A 19,809-nucleotide genomic window follows, 5' to 3' on the forward strand; every position below is an offset into this window, starting at 1 on the left:
GTAAAGGATTGTTGATGATAAAATTAAATATTACAAGCAAATATAAATAAATTAATAAACATATTTATATATCGAGAAAAATTAAGGATGCTGCAGTTCCCTGTGCCTGTGCACGAGTCGTCCCTGTAATCAACCACGGTTTAACCAATGATTTCCAGGGATTGTGCAGAAAGGACAGCCTAACCCGATCAGCTCTTCTTATTCTAATATTGGATAAACATTTCTTTTTGCAGATGGCCAGCGTCTTCAAGTATCCCACATCACTTTCAAAGGGAATTCGGCGGTGCAGACAAAATTTGATTATTTTTCTTTCATCAACTTCTGAGAAAACAGCAAAGTAGCTATTAACCATTTAAGATTCACAAAATTAAACTTACTTGAATCGAGTACAGCATAATGAAATCTTCCCGAAGCCAATATCAATGAATCAGCAATTAGAACTCTAAAATAGTAATAATATTTTACATGCATGTCGAAAAACATTTTTCGACAAACAAATGAGAATCAGAGTTAATTCAGAATTCATTATGATAGAGAACATTACTCTAAATAATTAATTGACCTCGGTATACTAATTCATTTTACAATTTTTATCATACAATTAAACTTAATTATGGGTTCGGTAATTCTTTTCATGAATGCGCATTTTTATAGCTCGTATAAGAAAACAATTCCACATAATCAACACTTTCATGATTTTATTGTATAAAATGTTATTTCTGAGCGAGAGATCACCTGAAAGTATATCTATCTTGTTTCTGTACTATTTTTAGTAGCATGAAACAGATTCAATGACCAAGCAGCTATGAAAATGAGACATTTATTTAGAGCTATAAAATCACACAAATAATTCCGTTAAGACGGTGACACAAAGAGAGACAGAGAACGAAAGAGAGGAAAACAGAATATACATCGCAAACTACAGTAACAATGGACAAGTGAATATACGAGGGTCGTCTGAAAGGTTTTCGGCCTCGACCATAGAGGGCAACACTATCGGCAAGATATTTTTTTCTAACTTGATACATCTGTCATAAGCATCCATGTGAAATTGCAAGTCATTCTATCAAGTAGTTTATGTTTTATTCAGCTGTCTAAAGCAAAGGTGTTGTCTGTATTCCTTGAAATGGATAAAATTGAGTTTGGTGAGGTTATAAAATTGTTCGTAAAAGAAGGTCTAAAGCCCAGGAAATTCATTCGAAGTTCATAAACGTTTATGGGCACTCTTCTCCTTCGTTTTCTACAATTAAGAAATGGGCTGCCGAGTTTAAACGTGGCCACCAGCCTTGAAGATGATCCACGTGAAGGACATCCAAAAAGTGTAACACCAGAAATCATTGATCAAGTGCACGATATGGTATTGGATGACCCGCGAGTCAAAGCGAGTGAAATTGCAGAGACAATAGGCATTTGGAAAGACCGTGTAGGATATATTTTGCATGAAGAATTGCAAATGAAAAAGCTTTACGCAAGACGGATGCCGCGCAGATCAAAAACGCACCCCCATAAAAATCTCTGAACAGTGCTTGGAGCATTTTAACAAGAATAAAACTGATTTTGTGCGTCAATTTCTTACTATGGATGAGACGTGCATTCACCATTACACACCATTATCCAAACAGCAGTCAAAACAGTGGAAAAAAGCCGGTTGTTCAGCGCCAAAGAAGACAAAGTCAGTTCCATCGAAAGGAAAGGTCATGGCATCGGTGTTTTGGGATGCGAAAGGCATTTTGTTTATAAATTATCTTGAAAAGGGTAAAACAATAACTGGGGAATACTATTCCTATCTTTTAATCAGACTAGACGAAATAATTCGTGAGAAAAGACTCAGTTTGCAGAAGAATAAAATCATCTTTTTTGTCAAAAAATCAAGTATTTTGGCAATGGGAAAATTAAGGGATCTGCACTGTGAATTGTTGGAACATCCACTCTATTCCCCAGATTTGGCTCCCTCTGACTTCTATCTCTTCCCAAAACTAAAACTCTTCCTCGCTGGTCAGCGTTTTTCTTCGAATCAAGAGGTGATTGCATCTGTAGAGGAGGATATTGCAGATCTTACTGAGAACCACTATAGGGACGGGATAATGGCTCTGGAGCATCGCTGGAATAAATGTATTAGTCTTAATGGAAATTATGTTGAAAAATCAAACATACTTCTGGAATTATTAATTCGTTTTTTCATTGTTATGCCGAGAACCTTTCAGTCAACCCTTGTACAACATTACGCTTAAAAAATGCAAACGGTTCTTTATCGTGGCTCATTTAATATGTATTATTACCAGTTCTTATAATACGAGGGACGTCCAGAAAATAAGTTCCGTTTTTAAATATTTTCATGCGCAAATAGACAAACTCAGCACGCATGCGCAACACTGCGATCGCAATGTTGCGCATGCCTACTGAGTTTGTCTATTCCTTAGCAAGTCGTTGGTGCCATTTTCAGACATTCTCGCGCGCGTACGCTTCTTGGTGTGTGTGTTTATAATGTCTAAGAAAATCGAATCGCCCGCCGCATGTGAAATTAGGTCAGTTATCCGTTACTTGAATGCGAGGAACGTTAAAGCAGCTGAATCGGGAAATTGAGGTTTATGAAGAACACGCAATGAATGTTTCAATGGTACGAAGATGGGTAAGACTTTTTAATGAAAGAAGGCCAGGTGTGCATGATGATGAACGGAGCGGGCGACCATCTTTAGAATTTTTTTTTTTAAATAACGAAACTTGTGGTGCGATCATAATTAAAAGAAACACGCGTATTAACCAACAACACGTATTTTCGTCAACTCAGAAAATTAAATACGCTACTTAATGAAACTTCCTCCTTAGATGAAGCAACAATCAAAAAACTTAAGACATACCATGCAAGACTTCCTAGAATTTATGGCTTACCTAAGCTACACAAAACTAATGTTCCACTTAGACCCGTCGTAGACTGTATCAGCTGTCCAACGTACAAGTTATCAAGATTCTTATCTAACCTTCTCCGCCCTCATATAGGCCACTCAGTCTCTTCAATCAAAAATTCTACTGAGTTTCACACAAAAATTAAAGACATTCAACTATCAAAAACTGACTTGTTAATCAGCTTCGACATTGTCTCCCTCTTCACAAACATTCCCCATAAAGAATCAATAGAATTACTAACTCAAAAATTTCCCTCTGATATAGTTGAATTGTTCAAGTTTGTTATTGCATCAAGTTACTTCACCTGGAAATGTCAAATTTACAAGCATGAAGAAGGAACAGCAATGGGATCTCCTTTATCACCAAACCCATCAAATTTGTTTCTAGAACGCCTTGAGGAAAAAATGTTCACTTTTGAACCCAAACCAAAAATTTGGTTAAGATATGTCGACGACGTATTTGCAGTCTGGAATGATCCCGAACATGAATTACAACTGTTTCTAGATAAAATTAACCTTATTCATCATCGCATCAACTTTACGTTAGAAAAGGAATCTCCACAAGGTATCACCTTTTTGGATTTACACATCCAAAGAAAAGAAGACGGTTCCATCGCCACGTCTGTCTTTCGCAAGCCTACATTCTCAGGTCGCTACATTCACAATTCTTGCGCTCATCATCCATCTCAGAAATCTGGCATTATTAAATCGCTAGTTTCCAGAGCACACAAATTCTGCTTCTCTGAAGAATCTTTAAACCAGGAATTAGAAGTAATCAAAAATACAGCCATCCAAAATGGATATAATCCTAAAACAACTCAAAAAATCATCAATCACTTCTCCACACCTCCAACCAGACAAGAAGAAGTCCATAGGATTCCCATACCTTACGTAAAAGGTATCTCAGAACGTCTTTCTAAAATTATGAAGAAATACAATTTTGCCACTACTTACAAACCTATCAACCAAATTTACAACTTGTTACCTTCTCCTAAGGACAAACTCTCACCTTTGATGTTGCCTGGCGTTTATGAGATTCCATGCGCATGCAAATAAATTATCTTACTTTGGGCAGACAGGTAGGTCTGTTCAGAAACGCATCTCGGAACATCAAGACCACATTCGTCTTTTTAAACCGCAGAAATCTGGCCTCTCTCAACACGGAATTGAAAATCCAAACCATAGGATCCATTGGGAAAAGTCTAAACTTTTACATAGATCTTTATATAAACATGAACGTTTATACAAAGAAAGTTCTGAAGCCCTTCTGTTCTGAATTCAAAATTAAAACATTAGAAGGGAGAGTTTAAATTGAACTGCGAGAAACCCACTTCTGTTCAGTGTAGATACTGATTAGCGCTTCCAAAATCCTTTTAGTTTATCCTCATTGGTGGAGCTTCTGCTTGGTCTGTATAAGGTATGGGTATTTCTTGAGATCATCAACGAGTCCCCCTCCTCTTGTGCATTGCTCAGGTAAGTCCAAGTGATTGACCGTTTCTCCAAAGGGTTGTTTTGGATTGCATTCCACAGATTTTTCTACAATTTCCACAACTTCCATTTGCTTTCTCGGTCTTCCCGAGTGGTATGAGCAATCATCATGTTCAAATTTTCATAATCTTTATCATTTGAATTAAGATTTGAAGCAGGTCCATACTTCCTGAATTTTTCCATTCTTGCATGCATCTTTTAGGGGGTGCTTTATTAGTTTGATACTTCATACAAAACTAAAAGGTACCTCGTGTTTTTGTTTTTTTTGGTCACCCTGTATTTTTGATTTGCGTGATGAATGGAAGAACATATTAAGTTATTTTAAACTGATGAAACAGGATACTTTTAAATTACTTGACACGGAACTGACACTTGGAATACACATCCTCAGAGTTCTACTTGCTAATATGTGGATTCATCACGCTGGAATAAAAGATAACAATTCTGCAAGCGGATATCTGTATGATGTCAAGCTGGAAATATTTCCTATTTTGAATAAACCAACCCAAGTAGCAACCTGAATTAAATTGTAATCATTCTAATATTTTCCAACAGCTCGATGTAAAAGTTATGCACTACAGAACACTGAATAATAGCAGTCAAATAGGCAAGAATGAGGAGATAATATCAGAGGATAAAACAGCATCATATTGTTCAGTTTTCGATAGAAGAAAACAGAGACCGAATCTAAAACCAGTGGAAGAATATCGCAATGGTTCGCTAGCACCAGAAATCAAAATCGTAGCTATGGTTACAAAGAGAATCACTGCTTTTTTATGAGTGGGAAGGAGAAGCAGGAACTGGGAAAACATCCATCAGCACAAAAGAAGGCTTCTCAGAAGCTCTTCAATACTTGAGATATGCAAATTACCAACAGACGTTATAGGAAAAGTTATTTATTATTATTATTTCGGTGATACCTGGGGTAGGGGAATTTAAAGTTGTTACTTTTCGACACATTTACATTAATCGACATCTATTCTTTTGCCAACTTTGATAACTTGAAAATTCATTTTTTCACTTTTTTTTTTACTTTCGCCCGTAACATGTTTATAGTAGGAATGATTCTGAATATTTCTCTAGTTCGGATTCCAACGAAAGTCATTTGAATACAATTCGGCTTTGTATGACTGTTCTCAGTAAATGTTTTGAATAACTTTCTGTTGATGATAGGATGTTCTACAGATTATGAGATGATCGTTTCGATATCTAGTCACAAAGTAATTGGCTAGTAAACTGCAAGTGCACCGGCCAATTGGCTTGTTTCAGGATTTGAAAAACTGAAATCCCCACATGAGACCAACGACCTCAACTTCACTTGAAAAAAAAAAAAAAAAAAAAAATTGTGAGGGTGCGTCAGATCTACGGGAATTTGAACGCGGATCTCTCCAAAGAAAAAGAAGATATTGATATCGTGACAAAATCGTAGCGATTATACGACGCATAATATTCTGAGGAAACAGTACTCTGTTTTTTATTTATTTATTTATTAAAAACACTTTTAGTATTCGTTCATACTTTTAGCATCAATTCGTACTTCTAGTATGAATTAGCCGTCCTACTTTTAGCATTCAAATTAACGGCAATTTTACCACTAGGTTTTTTTTACTTAAGACTCATATACCGCATTATCAATTAGTGTCATATTTCTTACATCGTCCATATTTGCTTACAAGTTGAGTGGCTGCTATCGCATTCATGGTAGCTCAAAAATACTGCGCTGGTAAGCATCCTTCAACAGGTTTCTATGAAATCGATATAAACGGAAGGTCACAGTTCAAAACGTGTGCTCTATTGCCACACTACAAGTCTTCAAAAATTGATTTCGTTCAGTAATTAAAATACATTTGAATCAGTTGGAAGTGATATGAAGTGAAGAAGACTTCAATGACGTAAGAGCTTATTCAACTAAACACTCTTAGCAGTAATAAATAATTTTAGTTGAGATTATGTAATTTATTTCAATAGTTGATATTAGCAACGTATAAGAAATGAAAAATTGGTTTTGCATATCATTAAGAACAAAACATAATTATAACGATTAAAGAGAAATTTCAGATATTCTGGTAAACATTAATTTAGTAGTAATATGATGGAAGCATCGAAAATGTTTATAGTTAGGTAAATAAAAGAATATTAGATTATATTGTAACTCCTCCTGCCCCCAATTGATAATAATCGAAATTTCATAGTAGCAGTAAATGCTTTTAGTTTTTATTTCACCAAGTTATTCTTATAACGTTATTCTGAACTCGAAAGTATATTTGTAAGGAATAACTAGATGTCAAAGTAGGACGATGGGGGAAAAAAATCTACAAGCATCTGTGATCATCTGTTTCTTCATCTGAATGTATTAGGAATTACTCTAACATTCAGTCTAGTGGGAATCTTCCTGACTTGGAAGGCTTCGTAGACTGTCTTACTTATCATCGTTTTAGGTGAAGTTACTATAAATGTATGCTAATCCATCGATATTACAATTCATTTTTATTTTATTTTTTTGACTTAAAACCGAAGTTAATACAAGCTTTGAAGATGACAAAATATTTCCCTCCAGCAAATTTTTTTTTTCTTTATTTTCTTACCCCCAGGTACCAGTTTGGGGAATAGCATTACATGATTGAAACGACTGACGACCTTCCTTTTCTGTCAACGTTTACTATTCCTTTCCACGAACCAAACAAAAGTAATTATTTTCAAGAAATATCTCTTGTACAGACAAGAGCCAACACACCCTAAACTTCTCAAGGACACTCACAACCATATGTTAGCTTATCGAAGTATCCGTGTACATGACTGTGACAACATCCGTTCCCTACCTATGCATGCACACACACGTAATTTAAAAGTGCGGCAAGGAAACATAACTGAACACGTCAACAAACTACCGAAGCGTCATGGCGTGCTAGTTTCCCAGTGCATTTGTAGAAATTGCTGTAGGACTTTTAAAAAATGCAGAATGTGATCGACGTAGCAAAGATCTTCAGTGTGATGGATATGTATAGCTATGAATATCTGGAATGTTTTATGAATATTTGTTAAGAAAATAGTAGTGTCCTTGCTATAGACAAGAACGTCCGCTCTTGCCACAATGACTGAAAGGTTTGTACTATGTTATTAACTTGTTGCTTATTCTACGAATAAATAATGAAAAAATAATCTCATCTGAACTAAAATTAATCTAAACTGAATAAAATTCTAAAATGAAATAGTTTGTGCGTGCATTTGTGCGTGTGCGTGTGTGTGTGTGTGTGTGTGTGTGTGTGTGTGTGTGTGTGCACATGTGCGCTATTTTCAGCTGTTAATTTAACCTACAGCTGTGTCGCCATGTGAGAAACCACGTGATCTCATTCCCTGACGTCACGAGCGCTACGCAATAACAGTTTATTATCCTTCACATCAAGTACAATTCAATGTACAGTATTATACAATACAGTTCAATAAATTACTATCATTTTCTGTTGGTAATTACACTTATTTTTGGCTATTATTTTGTTACAGTTAATAAATGCTTCCTTATATATACAAATAGAGTAAAATGCATTTCGGATAGTTTTCGTAGTCCATAATAAGTTACTGATTTTAGTGAAAAAGTAAGTTAGTTTGTGTAGTTATGTGTGACCAAGGGCCGTAGCCATACTGGTTATTAGAGAATTAAATTAGTTCGAAAAAAGTCATTGCGAGTCCAGTGACCTTATCTATGAGGGTTCACCTTACACTGTTTGATTTGATGTACATGTTCATATATTAATCTCCTAAGTGAATGAACTAGTTAGTATATTGGTACCTCAATTGGATATGACATGTGAGTTATAATGATCCCTTATACCAGTGTTTCTCAAAGTGTGGTGCGCGTACCCCGGGGATACGCAAAAGGTCATTAGGGGGTACGTGGAAATTTTCGGCTATGCATAATTATATTTTTTCAACAAACAGTGCGATTAGAGACAACCGGGATAAAACGGCACTAACTAATGAATCACATCCCCTCTCCAACAGAAACTGCTGTGTAGACCAAGCAAAACCATATGTTGCCGGTGGAACATATGGTTTTGCTTGACACCACCCCCCGTCGTTAACGTGTTAAAACTAAGAAATATATAGTGAATGTGTTTCAGATATTATGGAATTCGGTTGAAGGGAATTAGCATTTCAACTCAACTGTTGAAATGCTAATTTGTCTTTGGTTCGCGCGATCTTTTGTTAATACCGCACCAATCATATGCAGATTCTTCGCTGCTCTACGTATCTCAAGTCTTGTAAATTACTGGTAATTTTTGCTTGAAATAATGGGAAAGAAGATGACGCTATTTGGGTGGATGACTTTGACGATGCACACAAAGAAACTTTTCTCGATGCCAAAAGTGATGATAGCGAGTAGGAGCTTCTTGGTAAGTCATCCCCATTTTCAATTTTTTCCTGAAAACTTTAGTTTGCGAAAATTCCCGCAAGTATCTCGATTTTTTAGCTTTAATTTTGGGAAAAAAAGTTAGAGTTATATTCGAGTAAATACAGTATTTCTTTTTTAGCTTTCGAATTATTACGTATGGATCATTGGTTAAAGATTGGATTTATAAAACCTCCAAAAGAGACCAATATAGCAAATACAAGTAGCTGTAAGCAACAAGAAAACGTTGATATTGCATTTGGATCAAATGAAATTGATAAGAGTGTGTCGTCTGACATCTCTAGAGAACCAAAATTTAAAAATAAATCACAGTTTTTGTTTACGTGAACATATAAATTCAAATAAAATAGATATTTAATTTTAATTAATATTTTAAATCAAATTATTAATTTTAATTAATTTAATTATTTTTAATTAATTTCTTTATTTTTTAATTAATTAATTCGGGGGTACTTGGTAATAATGAAAATTTAAGAAGGGGTACGCGGATATCTGAAGTTTGAGAAACACTGCCTTATACTATACGTTTAAAGTAATTGTCAACATTGTTTAGTTCCATGAGGTAGTCTCTCAATCTTTTTCTAAATGCAGAAGCTGAGGTTATAGATTTGATTTCATTTGGGAGTTTATTGTAGCTACTTGTCGCTAGGTATTCGAAGGATTTGTGAAGCATTTCTTTGTTTGCCTTGGATACTACCAGCATGTTCTCTCTGCATCGTAATCCATAGTCTACATCAGGGTTTCCCAAACTTTTTCTACGACGGAACACTTCACAAATCCTGAAATTTTCACGGAACACCTTGGTTATTTTGTAATGTATTAATTAATAATTTAGCTGATGTTTTATTATTAATAATTAATAATTAATTATTAATTATTAACTGATCGTTAATTATTAATTAAAAATTATTAATTAATTAAACATTATTAAATTAATTTGTGCTGATTTTCATTGATATCCCATTCTGATCACCAAAAATTTATAATATTATTATAAGTACTTACGAGTGAATGCGGACTTTTTCTCCTGTGTGCTGGTAGCTTTCCCCTCCTTTTGTACATCCTGGAGATCGCTTTGCAGGTTGGTGGTGGATGACTCACTATCTGTTGCGTCACAAACACCTTCAATAAGAGATTTCTTAATACCAAAATTAAACAAAGTCCCATGTCTCTTATATTAGAATTTAAATCTGTATTCTTATTACTTTTAAAAAAATCAGGGTACTCCGGTTTCAGAACAAGCACTTCCACACTGCAATACGAACTTGCGAAAAAAGTATTCAGTATTAATAGATTTTAGAACCGGATACAGACTACCTTGATCTTCAATTTCAGTAGAAAATTTTCTTTATACTTCCTTGCTGATTGGTCACTAACATTTGCAAGTTCAGTTTTGTCTTTCAGTTTTGAGAACACAGGATACGCCGCCCATTGCTGTAATTGACTTGCAGGCAATTTTTATGACCGGTCATAAACAGCGGAATCCCCTTTCCCAAATGTTGAAAGGTTTCGATGTGTGAAAATTAACGATACACAAATGTTAATAGGCGTTCTGGGTCTGAGCTTTTTGACATATTCACGAATATTATTCTCCTCAGATTATTTCCACTATAAAATATTTATTCATGAAAAATGCTTAGAAAACTAAAATGACAAATTCAAGGAGGACTTCTCAAGGAATTTATTCACCTTCCGCGGAACACTAGTGTTCCGCGGAAGGTGAATAACTGTGGTCCGCGGAACACAGTTTGGGAAACCCTGGTCTACATTATATACCAAGAAACTTTCAGCGTTCCTTTTTACGACAACCATAGAGATATAGTTTCTGTAGTGGTAGAATATTATGCATGACAATCAGATCGTTGGTTGAATGTGCGAAGTCAGTAGTGGTTATGGCTCTAATTATTCTGTTTTGCATTCGTATTAATGGAAGCAGATTGTTGTCATAATCTCCACTCCAACAGGTGATGCCATATTGCAGTGAAGAATTTACCCAGGAATGGTACAAGCATCTTAAGAATGCTGCGTTTACAAATTTTTTAACACAAATATATTCTATTAATTATGAACTTAAACTTATTTGTTATGACAGTGGGGTGGGAGTTCCACTTCATATTGCTATCGATATGGAGGCCCAAATACTTGAGTGTTTTTTTATTTTTTATTTTTTTGATTAGGCTACAGTTACAATTTAGGATGCCACTACATTTCCTTTCATGCCGTTTTATGGTCATATCGTGGTCTAGCTTATCTGTTAACGCGAAGTCAGGGCCGGTTTTATCATTAGGTGAACCTAAGCAATCGCATAGGGGCACTACGACTTCCGGGCGTCAGATTTTGCTACATAGTTCGGACAAAAATTACAACCTTCAAAAAAAAATTAGTAAAATCTTGATTATTAATAAAAAAATGAGCCGTCCTGGTGCTCGCTGATGATCCTACATTATCTTAGCCTTTTTCTATTTCTTCCACTCCCATGCTCTTTGTATACTTAACCTCAAGTGCAGAGATTTTTCTCCTTCTGGCATCTGTCCCAAGATGAGCGGGGAAGTTCCGGGGTATCCTTCAAACTAACAATCAAAATTTAGGCGTCCCTATACATTGTCTCTATAATATAGACAATGTATAGGGGTGCGTAAATTTTCTTTGCCTAGGGGCATCAGATAATCTCGGACCGGACCTGCGTGAAGTACATATAACTTTTTTTTATCTGTATTAAGTCCATTATTTATCGATATTAAGTCCAGTATTGCTGGTAAAGATATAACAATTTAGGTGCTAGTTTAATTTTTCCAACTTGTTATTGGTTAACTTAAAAAAAATGTTACTAGATTATGAAGATGGAGGCTCAGCAGATCTGTTTAAGAAGGAATAATCACCATGTCAGTGTACTAACTATTTTAGATGAATTACTGTTTACTGAAACTTTTGTAGATGTGACTTTAGTATGTGAAGGTAAGAGACTTAAAGCACACCAAATAGTGTTGTCTGCCTACAGTTCTTTCTTTCATGGCATATTTCTTGAAAACTCTTGTAAACATCCAGTTGTTATTCTCAAAGATATAAAATACACGGATTTAAAAATGATAATAGATTTTATGTACAAGGGTGAAGTGATCATTTCTCAGGACCAACTTGCCACGCTGCTTAGTGATGCTAAAAGTTTGAATGTTGAGATCTGTACAAAAGTTGGACAGAGGGATACTTCCAGTATTGATATTCGGGAGAAGAGTGAACATGACTCAAGTAACCAGGGCTTGTTACTTGCTGAGGTGCAACAGAAAAAACGCAGCACAGAATTGCCACCGTTAATTAAGAAGAAAAGAGAAAGACCTCGAAGTAGATATCTTCGTGGTTCTAACAATAAAGGCATGAAGGCCAATGTGTCATCAAAAGTAAATGAATTAGACACAACAGAAATATATATCCTAGTCCAACTCAGAACTCATTTCCATCTATACAGAGTTGAATGTTGGTAAAAGGATCAATCCCAGTAATGAATACGATGCCTATTCTTAACTGTTGAGTTAATTGAAACTCACTCAAATAACATAGAATCAGGACTAAGTACAGATAGCCAAATATTAGTTCCTTGTGTTATCTACTTCTCTTCAAGTTGCACAAAGTATGATAAAAGATATCGAACCTGGTGTCTCACTCTTATTACCTGGAGCGGCAGTTTCACCTTGTGCCAGTTCTTCACATCAAGACAGTAGATCCAAACATTCCTAAAATACATGATCAGCAGCTTCCATTACAGGATCACAATGTTTCTCAATAGAAGGAAAATGGGTCAGTTAATTATACCATGGATATCCTCGTCAGAACATCAGTGTGAAGACTGCTGTAGATGCTGCATGACCAAAAATATCCAAAGACATAATATGAAACTACATGAAAATGACAGACAGGAATATATATTGGATGCGGACATGAAAGCAGAGTTGATGATGATGATGAGGCAAGAGATAAACTGCATGGGAAATGAAATGAAAAGGATTACAGACATACATGGAAGAGTGAAAAAGAGTATATCTTTTGGCCATGCAAAAGATATATCGAACGATTCGAGAGTGGTTCTCTATGGAGATTCCATTATTAGAGGTGCAGTGAATGAGAAGATGCATAAGGTTTGTTTTCCTGGTGATAGAATGGAGAGGGTGATTGAAGCGTTGGACATGAGGAATAAGAGAGCACAAGAGTTGGTGGTTGTAGTAGGAACAAACGATTTGGATGGGAACAAGGAAAATGCCAGATTGGATATAAGGAGATTATTAAGGAGAGTAAAAGATAACAGTGTGGTTGGAAAGTTAGTCAGTGTGTTGTCAATGTATGATAGTGCTGAATTGAGGAGGCGAGAAAAGATATGAATGATATGTTAGCGTGGTTATGTGAGGAGAATGGAGTGCATTTTGTGAATGTGTGGGAGGAATTTGAGGGACGAATGGAATTGTATAAAGAAGGTGGGCTGCATTTAAATGGTTTTGGTGTGAGTCTGCTGGAGATTGTTACTGGCAGGAGAAGTAATGACTGTAATTAATATATCTGAGGTGATGCAAAGTGATATGAAAGAAAAAACAGTAGGGTAAGGAGAGGTATTTATTCGCTTGCAAATGGGGATGTGAATATTATGAATGAAGTAAATGAGAGAGTGGAGGTACAACACAAACAGGGAAACGGGGGGGAGTCAGGGTGGACGGGGAGAAACTTTATGAAACATGCGGGTGCTGAATTCAGAAGTTAATGTGTAAGCGGACAAACACAGATTGAGATGGCCTGGGATGGGTGGAAAGAGTTTAGGTGTGAAGAAAGCTATAGAATTGGTGGTAATATAGAGGAAGTGACAGGGGAAGATATTGAAGAGTCACATCGCAGGAGTGATGTTCTTAGGACTTGTAGAAGCAGTAATGATTTCTTATGTTTATTCACTAATGCTAGAAGTATTCGAAATAAGGGGAACGAAATTGTTGCTTTGCTCGAGTCCGTTCACCCCAAAATTGTTGGTATAAGTGAGACGTGGTTAGATGACGTTGACATCCTGACAGGAATAGAGATGAACGGATATGATATTTTTCGTGAGGATAGACAGGGAAGAAAGGGAGGAGGAGTACTGTTAATGGTAGCAGATGAGTTGTGCCCATCTAAGGTGGAATTGCAAGGTGCCAATAGTGGTCACGGTTTTGAGGCGGTATGGTGTGAGGTAGAAATAAACAGGATGAAATATTTAGTTGGGTGTTGCTATAGGCCTGGTAATATGGAGGATATTGAGAAGGAAATGTATAGGCAAATTGGCCTAGCTAGCAAGAAACGAGTTATCATTAAGGGCGACTTTAATTATGGTAATATAGACTGGAAGCAAGAGACGCATCTGGGGGTAAACAAAATGAATTTTTGGGGTTTTTGAAAGATACTTACCTTAGGCAGCACGTAAAGGAGGGCACACGAGGATCAAGAGTATTTGATTTGATCATCTCATCAGATGATGTTATTATAAATGAGGTATCAAATCTTCCACCAGTTGGTGAGAGTGTTCACGTGCAGGGTGACCAGTCATTCGAGGATGTCTATTAGAAAGGGATGTATGTGGAATTATAAGACTGGTAATTACGAAAAGCTCAGGAAACAGCTTGCGATAATAAACTGGAAAGAGGAACTGGATGGAAAGGATATCAATGCTGCTTGGGCCATACTCAAGAACTATTTGGTGGAGGAAATATCAGAGTGTATTCCAAGGGTCAAGAGGGTAAATAGAGTGGGTGTAAAATGGATGAATCAAGAGATAAGATATGGAATCTGGAAGAAGAAGGTATTATGGAAGAAACACAAAATGAGTATTTATAACAGCATGAGAAGTACATGCATGAGAAGTGCAAAGAGCAGGCGAGGAAGGTGATTAGCTTGATAAGGGTAGAAAAAATGCAGTATGAGCAGCAGTTAGCTAAAGCGGCCAAAAAAAATCCTATGGAGTTTTTTCGATATGCCGCTAGTAGAAGAAAGAATGATTATGGTAAGATGGGATAGATTAGTGAAAACGGAAGAATGATAACCGCTGCGGAGGATATAGTTGAGATATTTAGTGAGCAATTTCTAAAGGTATTTCATTCTTGTGAATGTGACAGCATGCAGAACTTGAAAGCAGTGGGAAAGAAGGAAGAGGAGGAACTGTTAGTAAATGAACAGGGGGTATATGAGGAATTGAATAGACTTGATGTAAATAAGGCTGCGGGACTTGATGCTATTTCACCACGTGTCTTGAGGGAATGTGCCAGAGAGTTAACAACAGCTTTTGTATATCTTTTCAACGGGTCTCTCACTGGGTCAAGTTCCAAAAGAGTGGAAAGCGGGCAAAATTGTTACAATTCATAAGAGAGGTGACAAGAGTAAGGCTTTAAATTATAGACCAGTCTGTGTGTGTCTGGAGTTGTGGTCAACATATTAGAGAAGTTAGTTAGGAATAAGATTCAGAATTGGGTTGACAACAGAAAAATACTCTTTGGCGGCCAGCATGGATTTACTAAAGGAAGATCGTGCTTTAGCAACCTGCTTACTTTTTATAATAAAGTGACAAATGCGTTGGATAAGGGTGTTGCATATACAGTGGTATATTTAAATTTTGCAAAGCCGTTTGATAAATTGCCACATGACAAGCTGGTAATTAAATTGGAACGGATGGGGCTGAACAGTAGATTGGTTCGCTGGATTGGAGATTGGCTGTCTGATAGATATCAGCGAGCTATCTATGGAGGAGAGATATCCCAGGAGAGGAAAGTTACTAGTGGTGTACCTGAAGGGTCTGTTTTGGGTCCATTGCTGTTTAATTTGTATGTAAATGATATCTGGAGAGGTCTGAATGGTTATGTGCAGTTCTTTTCAGATGATGCAAAGTTGGGGAGAGCTATCAGGAGTAGTGTGGATGCTGTAGCTTTGCAAGAGGACTTGAATACACTGGCTGAATTGGTAAATAAGTGGGGATTTCAATTCAATGTTTCAAAGTGTAAGGTTTTGAAATTTGGGAAGCAGAGATGGGATGTAAAGTACACAATCAGTGCAAATATCTTGGAAGAGGTAGAGGAAATGAGAGATCTGGGAGTGATTGCAGACAAGGACCTAAATTTTCGGGGACATGTTACTAAAATAGTGAAGACAACACAGCGGATAATGGGAATGATGCGGAGGACATTGACTTGTAGAAGTAAGGATGTTATGGTTCCTTTGTATAAGGCTTTGATCAGGCCACATATGGATTACTGTGCACAGATCTGGTCACCTGGTTTTCAAACAGATGAAATTGCGTTGGAAAAAGTTCAGAGGCGATTGACTAAGGTAGTTTCTGGTCTCTGGAATGTAGAGTATGAAGTCAGATTGACAAAATGCAATTTGCAGAAATTGGTGGATAGGAGGAGGGGGGGGTATGATCGAGACATATAAGCTGTTAAGAGGTTATTACCAGATTAATGTCGGGGAGGTTTTGCACAGAATTGGTGAGGATAGTAGGAGAACAAGAGGTCATTCCTGGAAGCTGTATAAGGAGGGTGTGAGCAAGGGAGTGAGGAGCAGATTTTTTGCATGGAGAGTGGTGAGTGATCGGAATGCTTTGCCCGAGAGTGTGGTGTGTGCAGAGACAGTGAATATATTTAAGGCACAGTGTGATAAACTGTGTGAATAACAGTGGACCTCCACGATGAGTCTTTGACTCCATGGAGGTTTTTATAATAATAATTATTATTATTATTATTGCTAAACCATTTACTTTGTTTTAACATACCACTATTAATCCGATTTTTTAGATCTTCAAGGATTGTTTCGGTGTATATTAATGTTGTGTCGTCGGCGAAGGATATAATTTTGCCAAAAAGTTTGTATTTATATAAATCATTTACATAAATTAAAAATAGGATGGGTCCTAGTACAGACCCTTGCGGGACTCCGTATTTAATTACTTTTGTTGCGCTATTGAATGTGCCGTAGCTGTTTTCTATTATTCAGATAGGATCTGAACCAGTTTAGTAATTCCCCTAATGCCGTATTTGGACATTTTCAGTAGCAATAGGTCATGATGAACACAGTCGAATGCCTTAGATATATCAAGAAAAATAGCTGCTGTGTGCATTCCTTTATTTATTCTGCTACAGACCGTTTTATGAAACTCCAATTGCGCTTTTTCGGCATTGTATCCAGATCTAAACTCATTGATTAATTGCGTAAAAGGATATGGTGTTTAAATAGCTAATTAAGCGTTTTTATTAGAATTTCAATAACCTTTGAGATTGTGGATAGTGTAGATATTGGTCTGTAATTTTTTATTTCATTTCTGTTATCTCCTTTAAATAGCGGTACAACTGAAGCAGCTTTTATGTGCTCGATAAACTTACCGCGTTCAAAGGATTTATTAATGATATTTGTGAAGAACAGCAATTTGTATTTAATGATAATATTTAGTTTTTTGACATTTATATTGTCATTTCCCATTTCCCCCCCCCTTTTTTTATCCGATTACCAAACTCTTTACCTCGTCTTCGTTTACTGCGTGTAGATACATGGAATTCTTAATCTATGGAAGGCGACTCACGTACTTTGTCTTTTCTGCAGGGTCGAAATCACAACTACCATAGTTTGTAAAATGGTTGTCCATTTTGTTAAGTACATCGGTGATGTCATTGCCCTCTGGAAATTCGCGTGTTTTTTGCTTTGTGTTACCTATTGTCATATTAACCAAACTGCATTCTTTACTTTTATCATTATTACAAGAAAGAAATTTCGATAGAAGAAAATGTTCTTTTTCCTGTTTTATTTTTTCCTTTAGGTGTTTAGCGAAATTTTTGTAGTCGTGTTCAAGCATTAAATTGCAGGGATTTTTCCTATGCTTATGATAGAGCTTCTCTTTTGTCCTTATCATATTTTTTAGTTCATCTGTTATCCAGAGTCTATGAACATCCTTTTTTGTAGTAAATGTTTTGTGATATTGCGATCAATAACAAGTTTATTTATTTTTTTCCCAGTATGCTGTAAAATGAAAGACAATTTAAAAATTATACGCAATTTCCTATCGAGTTTGCGGATTATAAATTTAACTTACCATAGAAAATTTTTTAGTTACATTATTTTTTTTAATTATTTTATAGTTTTATCGTATCAAGAGTCTTTTTTCTAAAAACATAAAACGTCTCAAGAACGTTTGCATTGAAACTCTCCATTTCAATGAAAACAAAATGTAGGAGACAAAATGAAAACAAATAGGAGAATAATGGGAAAAATGTAGGAGACAAAATGGAAAAAAATATATGTGACAAAATGGAAAACAAATGTAGGAGACAAAATGAAAAAAATGTAGGAGAGAAAATGGAAAAGAAATTTAGGAGACAAAATGAAAAAAATGTAGGAGGCAAAATGAAAAAAATGTAGGAGACAGGTGTTGCGACTCGTAAGAATATTTTGACTTATGATAGTGTTTCTCAAGGTGTGGTGCGCGTACCCCCCCCACCGGGGGTACTGGAAGGTCTTCAGGCGGGCTACGTGGCAATTTTCGACTATGCATCATTGAAAGCATGGAATCATTATTAAGAAAAAAAGAATTATTTTAAACTACTATATTTCTCAATAATTTATACATTGTGTATCAATTCTCATACTCAGATTGTGATAACTGCTTCATTTGAATAGTTCGTAAATTCGCGGGCAATCACTCGTGATTCTTCGTTCAACTTCGTATATGAACTTACTTTGCGAGCCTGCAACAACACGAAGTAATTATTCATATAATTACTTTTTTGATAAAAAAAAGTAATTATATGAACCGTTAGTATATGTAATTAAGTCAGTTAAGCAGATTTTAATCAGTGTGCTTCATCATTTGATCATATTAGAAATTTGTTGTTAGCTAAAATAATGATTAATAGGTTCATACTACTTTTGCAGTGACATAATTGCTTTAATAATGTACAGAAGCTCTAATACCTATATTATTATTATTAGTATTATTTTCGGGCTACTCCAGGGAGTCCTTAGACTCATCGAGGGAGGCCCTAAACATCATGTCCACACAACTATACGACATTCTCACAGTATCTATCATACCTTGCCTTCAACTCGCTCACTGTCATAGCACCCACAACAGACTCTGGCAGCTTATTCCACTCATTTACCACTCTAAAAGTAAAGTACCCAGCTCTAACACCCCTGCTAACCACACTCTTTCCCAGCTTCCATAGGTGTTCCCTAGTTCTCCCACCACCAGTCCTGATCTCAAATATATCCTCTGAATTAATCATATAGAATCCTTTTAGCAATTTGAATGTCTCAATCATATCTCCCCTTTTCCGCCTATCAACCAGTTTCTGCAACCCACAAATCTTCAACCTGTTCTCATATGATTCATCCATAGACCTGCTATCATCTTAGTCACTCGCCTCTGGATCCTCTCCACCTCCTCCCCATCAAGAAGGAACCGAGGTGACCAAATCTGGGCACAGTAGTCAAGATGAGGTCTTATCATGGCTCGGTACAGAGGTACAATAACTTGCTTGTCTCTGCTCGTTAAGGTATTTTTCAACAACTAAGTGAGCTGATGAGCTGATTTAGCTACTTTCGCAATGTGCCGCCTAAACTTCATCTCCCTATCCACCAACACTCCCACGTCCCTGGCCTCATCAATCTCTTGGAATACAGTTCCACCCATGTGGTATACTGCTGCTAATCTTTTCACCCCAAAATGCATAACCTTACATTTTGTCACATTAAATTGACATCCATTCTCCTTAGCCCAGAACTCCAATCTATCTAAGTCATCCTGCAAGACTTTGACATCTTCTGCATTAACTACCGCCCTCCCCAACTTTGTATCATCAGCGAACAAATGAACTGTTGTTCCACTTAGATCCTTCCCTATATCGTTAATGAACAGATTAAACAGCAGTGGTCCAAGAACAGAACCCTGCGACACCCCCACTAGTCACAGGCCGTCTTTTGGACTCCACTCCTGAATAAACCACTCTTTGATATCTCTCCATCAAC

At 36.4% G+C, this 19,809-nt stretch overlaps 1 protein-coding gene across 1 annotated transcript in view; it reads left to right on the top strand.

Annotated features, from left to right (window-relative positions):
• Positions 1-7,291: 7,291 nt before the first annotated feature.
• The window catches only part of LOC150096221 (organic cation transporter protein-like), a 58,862-nt gene continuing 46,344 nt past the window's right edge, over positions 7,292-19,809 (top strand). Inside the window, exon 1 of the mRNA XM_090408902.1 lies at positions 7,292-7,493. Coding sequence (XP_090265028.1) covers positions 7,483-7,493 — 11 coding nt within the window. The 5' untranslated portion in view covers positions 7,292-7,482. The remainder of the gene's footprint in view (positions 7,494-19,809) is intronic.

Source organism: Typopeltis vanoorti, chromosome 19, assembly GCF_054136105.1.
Source record: "Typopeltis vanoorti isolate ZY-2024b chromosome 19, IOZ_Tvanoo_1.0, whole genome shotgun sequence".
NCBI classification, from domain to species: Eukaryota; Metazoa; Arthropoda; class Arachnida; order Uropygi; family Thelyphonidae; genus Typopeltis; species Typopeltis vanoorti.